We start from the raw sequence: 7528 nt of genomic DNA, 5'->3' as shown, positions 1-7528 counted from the left end.
TTGCTTTGTCACTCCCAACACACACACACACACTTACACACATATTCCCGTTGCCTGCTACCTCCAGGTCATCCCTGGTGCCATTACCTCAGTGAATCAATTCTTGCCAGAGGAACATACAGTAAAAATCACATAGAACACAGTACAGTACTTTTTGTTTGCAGAGATTTCGTGATTTATTTAGATTTCCAAATATTTTACAGGAGGCAAATTGCGTGTCCAACCACAGGCGATACTCAGTTCATTGTGGCATTGTGGTGGCCGAAATAAGATGGACAACTCTGACCCCCAAGAGGTCCATGTTTCATAAATGTCACCGTCTAACCGTTATTATACAATCATTTAAATCATGAAGTTATCGGATTAATTCAGATCAATTAAACATGTCATTTGATGGCACTGGACGAAGCACAATGCATCCACACCCGACGTCAGCAATGGAGTGTGAGACCTCCGAGGCCTCTCAGTTGAAGTCGATGATCATCTGAAGGAGAGGGGCAGCCGGGAAGTCTACGGTGATGATCCCAAAGCGCAGGTTCTGCCCCACCCGTGCCGTTAGGTAGTCGTACAGACGGGCGTTGATGCGCTGAGCAATGGCGTTGGGATAGGCGAAGACACCAGCTCCACTACCGAAGGTGAGGAAGATGCTGGCCTGGTTTCCGACGACGGCCGCCTCCAGGTGCTCGTGGACATTTTGCCACTTCTCAGCCACGTGCAGGAGGGTGGGGACCTGACGACACACGACGAGCATCGAGACTTACTGAAGTCGCCGTTAAAATCTGTGGCTCCCAACTAGGGGTTGCAACATTTCGGTAGTATTCACAAACTTCCCATGGGAATTGAAGGGATTTATCTGGATTCATGGGGTTACGGGAATAAACTGGAAAACAGAATGAGAAACAGTTATTTCCTGTTTATTCCCGTGAATTCCCATACATTTCTAGTTTATTCCCGTTCATTTATCAAGTTTGTGAATAGGCCTATAGGCCTAATATATAATTTTGCAACCCAATAGTCCCAACTGCTGCAAATAGAACCACCCCCCCCACCCCCCTCCCTCCTTACCTTCCAGTCATCTGCGATGTCCAGGGAGCTGTATCGCATCCCCAGGTCCGGCCCGGCGAAGTCCTGCAGGATGATGATCTTCCCGCGGGCCTGGCCCAGCGTGGGGGTGAGCCGGCTGTGCCACAGCAGGTCCCAGTGGGCATAGCGGTGGATGTAGCTCACCACCGCCCCGTAGATGTCCCATGTCTCGCTCAGCTCCTCCTTCAGGCGCATCAGCACGGCCTCGCTGGGGTGCTCGCGCAGGAAGCCCACCACGCCCTCCAGCACGTGGCCGAAGTGCGCACGCTGGTAGGACACACCGTGGTGGATGGTGAGGTTCCCGCGGACGTGGCGCACGCGGATGTCCAGGAAGCGGACCCCGGCCCGGAGCTGGGAGGCAAGGCTCCAGGACTGGCACTCGGCCAGGGCGCCGCCGTACAGCGCCATGGTGTTGTGGGTCCCGGGGACGGTGATCTCGGAGAGGGGTCGGCTGTCGGGTATGCCCGCCATCCAGGACGTGTTCAGGAACTCCGGGGTGGCCGTGTCATCGTAGTCGGGCCTCTGAATGGCACTGCCAGCCGTGCCGATGACCCTATGGATTATGGCCGTGATGCGTGGTCAGTATCAAGTATGGTGCATCATACTGCTGGCCAATCAACTACTTTGTTTTTACCTGTATGAACTCACTCATGCGCAAGCTCGTGTGACATTGATGAGGCGACTGGTTCGATTAGACTGGGGCGCCAGCGCAAAAACATTGTGTACGGCAGCCCTAGCCCTGGTCTACTCAACCAGTGAATATTGCCCAGTGCTCATCAACGAAGCCTTGCGCATCGTGACAGGATGCCTGCATCCCACTCCTGTGGACAACCTTCCCATCCTTGCAGGCATCCAGCCCGCTTGCCTCCGCCACAGAGGAACCACAGCACGTCTCGCCTGCTGGGCCGTGGAGCCTAAACACCTGCTCCAGGACAGGCTCACTGCAACAGCGGAGCCTCCCTGGCGTGTCAAGTCGAGACACCCTTTTATGCCTGCAGCACGGGATCTCCTGCAGCAATGCAGAGATCTTAACATCAGTGAGGCAGGATTGGCGGACTACACCTAGCATGCGGAGTGGGAGGCGAACACCTCCAGACTCTGTGATTTCATCCCGGCCACCGGTCCTTCCCCTACCGGGATGGACTTACCCAGACCGGCGTGGGTGAGGCTTAACCGCCTCCGGACCGGCGTTGGACGCTTCCGCTCATTGGATGGGGCTTGGCATCCTGTGCCACGGCGTGCGAGTGTGCCCAATATATCGGACACCCAACGGAATGCGTGGCCTGTGTCCGGATATATAGGTGTGCCCGTATATATAACCCGGGCGACCCCCTCACCCAGGCTCAGGGTGGTAAAAGGATAGCCCCTCGGCCCCGAGCCTGAGAGGAGAAGACCGCACCAACTAACCCAAACAATGAAAAAGAAGAACTCACCCCACTAAGACCATCAGCTCCATAAACATCTTCCCCATTTTCAAGTGGGCTCCTGTGGGACTCGCCACGTCCGGTTTCCCAGTCATCAGAACAGGATCTGGATGTAGAGTAAGAGCACAGACAGATCAGCCGTGTATGCACAGATAAACAGATGAAGATGTGTACTGCATCACTGCTTTCAGATGAAGGGCACAGTCCATCCACAGGCCCACACTGGACATCATGAAAGAGCAGAAAACACAAGCAAAATATTTACAGAAATACTGTAAGATATACTGTAGAAAATAATTTGTCAAATAATTTGACCAAATCTAGATAAATATGATATTTAGATCCTACAAGATATTCAGTTAATTTGAGAAAGGTCATTTGGGGTGATAAAGCTATATGCTATCGCCATGGCTCTGCTTCTACAAGAAGCACACCTGTTCCTGCTCTGTCCAGTTATCTGGAGGGAAGTAGCCTGTTGATACAGGTGGTAAATAGTAACTTTCCCACCAATGTGGGTCTTCCTGGAAAGTAAACATACGGCACTGATAACTATGTTGACGGTCTAAAATTACACAAGAGGCAAGAATATAATTTATTTTGCCAACCACACAATGCCAGTCAAGATACTTTTATTGCTATTTACAAATGTCATTGATGATTGTCACTGTAACAGCATCTTTTTGTGGAAGATATTATACCACAATTTAGGCTCCTACAGTATTAAAGAATTTACAATAAGCAACTCCTGGACCAAAGTTGTAGAATCAACATCCACAACATGCACAAAAGCCACATACATCTGGTTCACCCAATAAAAAAGTGTGAACAATTAGGTCAACATTCAGGCTATGGATGTACTGCATGTGAACTCAATTCACCCCTGTGAGGAATTTCTGTCAGGCTTAACCTCTCTGATCCCAATGAAAGCCAAAATCACAAGGCTACACCACCTTCATTCCAGTAATAACAGGAGTAATGGCTAATGATCTACATGTAGTTACCTGATACCAAAAGGACAGAGTCTTCAGCCTGACAGCCCTGCTGAGAAAGGAAGAGAGAGAGGGACAGGAGGAGAGAGGACACAGAGGCTGACTGACTGAGTGAGCGAGCTAATCTGCGGTAAAAAGCAGACATGTTGATGTAGCAGATCCCATGGACAGCTGGGGGGGTCAGCGTCAGAGCGCGGGGGGGCGAACTGACACGCCACTGTTTCTGTTGGCACACACATGCACCATGTACAATGAAATGTACAATGCTCATGTGATATGTACAAATGTCCAGTGCACGCCCATGTGACAGCATAAGAACATTGATAAAGGTTAGAGATACTGATAAAGAAAATTACATGAACTAACTTTCAAAACTAATGTTTTCATGAGCAGGGGAGACTGATGTTTTCATATTGACGCATCATATCATTGAGTGAATGTCACACATCTATCTCACTAAACTTTGACCTTGACTAGAATTGACCATGCCATTTTAGGATTTTTAATTAGATCTAACTAAAGCTGCAAGACTCAATAACAGTGTTGCCTGAATCAATTTGCTTTACAAATGTATTTTTATATACAGTAATGAGCATGCAGATCAATCATTGCCTCCATCTGACAAAATAGTCCAACTATCAAATGTTTTGCAGGTGTGATATGTAGATGATAGATAGATAGATAGATAGATAGATAGATAGATAGTTACTGCAGACTTCGGACATTGATTGATTGATTGATTGATTGATTGGTACTTTATTGATCCCCAAGGGGAAATTGTGTTACAGCAGTAAAGACACCAAAAAGAGACACAATCAGGGACTAATACAAATGTAGCCTATAATACGTAGGCCTACACAAAATATACAAAAAGATTGTACAAGATATACAAAAATCTACACAAGTGCAATACAATAAACATTATATACCTGTAGGTAACCTAGGATGCCTGTGCAAAAAATACATAAGAGGTGCTACATTGTTACACAGAGAAGTCTAGTAGGGGAGACTTGAGGAGACAGTGAAGTTGTCTTGGATCCTGCTGCATTTCTCTAGAAGCTGATGTGCACTCATTGACTTCTGACATTGCTGGTGCTTGGGTCTAATTGAGGGAAAGTTCTCGTGAGTCCTTGAATAGGTAGCGAGTTGCTGGTTAAACTCATTCCTCCAGTACATAAATACCATCCACCCACGCTGATGGGCGTATAGCTGGTTGAAACAGGGCATGTCCAAACGTAATGGATACATATACATTTAAATAATCTTGTCTGTGTAATGATCTTTTCATCATATTTTATATGGGGAACACAAATAGACCTCCTGCCCTCTTTCTGTCCCAACATTTATGAAGTTGGTATTTGATATCTTTCCATCCCCTAATCTGACCAATGTAAACATAGTCTACTGTAAGGTGTGGTTGTATTATGCCTAAAACAATAGAGAAGTCACCCTGCCTGTCCCTGCTTGGGTTACAGTCACAGAGCCACAGTTCCCCCACCCAATCAGGATGGGCTGAACACGAGTCACTTCCACGTTCCTATGTCCTTGTATGGCATAGAGAGGCGGGACTTGTCGGACTAGCGAGGAAAATGGTGGAAAGGAAATTCTGACAGCTGGTGTGTATTAGTATAATAACAGCTTTCCCTCAGGTAAGCAAACAAATATAGCCGGAAGGTGTTAGAATAACTTTACTCTTAAGGGTTTTAGCATTTTATCTGAAAGAGAACTGAGTTTGGCCGATTTAATTCAAAGATAAGACTGTTCTCCATGGCTACATTTGTGGTTGGAAATCCGGAAATGAATTGGAAACTGAAACTGAATTGAATTTGTAATGAAAATGTGATGTGTTCTATAATTAGGATTGTTGTGTTAAGTCTGAGGTCAACAGTATTTTGTTTATTTTTAGTAAAACATGCTGATAACCTAAATGGTAGTAAATGTACCGTTGAGACACACCCACTATCCCTGTTTTTGTTTTTTTCATGCACTGCAGCCTTGGGACTGATGACTAACGGCAAAGCTATGAGTAAATCAGTTTGTGTTCACAACCGACTCACTATAAACCAACTGCTACTATGTATGTGTGGTTTTGATGTACAGTATATATCCACTGTATGGCCTTGAGTTAACCTATTACTTAACCTTCTGTGATACAATAACCTAACATATTGTACATTACGTCTAATTAAGTTGTGTCTCGCTATGTCAGGGGCTGTCTCTCGCTATGTCTCACAAACAATTATCAATATATTTCAGAACAGAATGGATCTACTTTCATCTTTGTGTCCATTGTTCATTGCACTGTTAGGGGCTCCCTGAATGGTTTCAAGACCTAAGGTGTGTAATTACACCTTACGCTGAAAGACTAGTGTGTGTGTTTTTCTGGGACATCAAAATGCATGTAGTTGGGAACTTGACACCATAACCAAGATGTGCCCCATATTCATTTGGTAAAAGTAATTTAGGAAGTCTTCAGACAACAATTCCCCACCTGGAGCTCTGTACCCACATTGCAATAGGAGACAAGGAGGAAGTGTGCTTCTGTCTGAAATTGAGGCTAACAAACCAAAACAGGTTATCAGAAAAAAGGAATCCATTGATCAGTTTGTATCATTGAACAAGTGTCTGTCCTTCGACCAGCTCAGCCCTTTGACCTTGTCACCTTGTCTCCCCAGGAGCGAGAGCTAGTGAAGCTTGGAGCAGCAGCCATGGCCGACGCCGCACAAATCAAGAAGACGGCGATTAAGGTGCTGGGCTGCGTGGAGAAGGTGTCCTCTTTCGCCTCGTCCATCGACCCCCTCTTCGGCATCGTGTCCTCCCTGGTGGGGGTGGCCCGCAAAGGCCTGGTGGGCGAGGAGGCCCATGCCCTGGACAAGGACTTCAAGCAGGTCCAAGGCAAACTGGAGAGCATCTCTGAGAAGAACCGGCAGTCCCTGCGGCAGATCCGCATCGACGAGGTCAACGAGACCTTTGGGAAGTACGAGGAGTACATCAAGCACCAGTACGCCGCCTTCAACGGAATGGTGGCGCGGGTGAAGAAGGAGCCGGAGGCCGCCCAGCGCCACATGGCCGACTACGAGAAGGTCTACGAGAGAGACAAGAGCGACCTAAGCCTGGACGTTTATTACCGCGGCGTCATGGGCACCGGGTCGGTCTTCGGCAGGCCCCTGCTGAAGGTGTACCTGGAGCACTGCGACCGCGACCGCACGGTCATGGAGCACCGGTGCTCTCACCTGGGCCACCTGTTCCAGATCGGCCTGATCGCCCTCATGGCCTACACGGCTGTCACCGAGGACGACGAGGACGAGGTGAGGGAGAAGTGGGCGCGACGCGTGGAGGACATCCAGGCTAAGATGCAGGAGGCGCTGAGCCAGTGTGAAGACGACAGCCCACACTGAGACTGGAACAGGACGGCGGAGTCGGAGCAGGGCCAGCGAAGGATGATGGGTTTTTGAGTTTTGTTGATTTGACAGTTATGGAGAAGAGGTGTGTCTTAGGATTCAGACTCTGTCTAGTGGACCATGTCAAGAAAATAGATCATATCGGTATATATGTAGAAATATGAATATAAAACTACATTTATTGAAAGCAATCATTTTGTCACCTGTGCCCATAAGCTTTACCTCATATATTGGGTCAACACTGTGTCAATTATGTTATGTGTTTGTCTTGAAGAAGCCACTTAAGTGTTTGTTCCTCCTACAGCTGCCTTATGTATACCAATAAATGCACTTATTGTTCATGTGCAATATCCATTTTTACACTTATTGTTTATTTGCAATATTCATTGACACCCTGTCCCAGGTACCCTCATAATTGATCAAGAAACATATTTTCTACTGTATTGAAGCTAAAAATAGGATGTCACCTTTCAAATGTCCAACCCAAAGTAAAAATAAATGAGAGAAATGAGTGAGAGAAATATAATGAATATAAATGTATAATTGAACAAAAGAGTTCAAACATGAATGCCATGTAACCAAAGGAGAACTGAACTTACAGGAGAAAACATTCCAGGCCTACAGTTTATAT

General features: G+C 46.9%; 2 protein-coding genes across 2 annotated transcripts; one reads left to right on the top strand and one right to left on the bottom strand.

Moving 5' to 3' along the window:
- Window positions 1-207: 207 nt before the first annotated feature.
- Window positions 208-3613, bottom strand: LOC311323506 (1-phosphatidylinositol phosphodiesterase). Its single transcript, XM_084455747.1, has 4 exons — window positions 3509-3613; window positions 2517-2613; window positions 1066-1636; window positions 208-730 (listed from the first exon to the last, which is right to left on the bottom strand). Exons 2-4 carry the CDS (start codon window positions 2600-2602, stop codon window positions 464-466), a joined length of 924 nt encoding a protein of 307 aa, XP_084311873.1. The 5' UTR covers window positions 2603-2613; window positions 3509-3613; the 3' UTR covers window positions 208-463.
- A 1461-nt stretch (window positions 3614-5074) lies between these two features.
- LOC311322774 (protein rapunzel-like) lies at window positions 5075-7211 on the top strand. Its single transcript, XM_084454884.1, has 2 exons — window positions 5075-5145; window positions 6172-7211. Exon 2 carries the CDS (start codon window positions 6205-6207, stop codon window positions 6892-6894), a length of 690 nt encoding a protein of 229 aa, XP_084311010.1. The 5' UTR covers window positions 5075-5145; window positions 6172-6204; the 3' UTR covers window positions 6895-7211.
- Window positions 7212-7528: the final 317 nt, after the last annotated feature.

This window comes from Borostomias antarcticus (genome assembly GCF_949987555.1).
Source record: "Borostomias antarcticus genome assembly, chromosome: 21".
Lineage (NCBI taxonomy): Eukaryota > Metazoa > Chordata > Actinopteri > Stomiiformes > Stomiidae > Borostomias > Borostomias antarcticus.
This window is presented reverse-complemented; position numbering and strand designations above follow the sequence as displayed.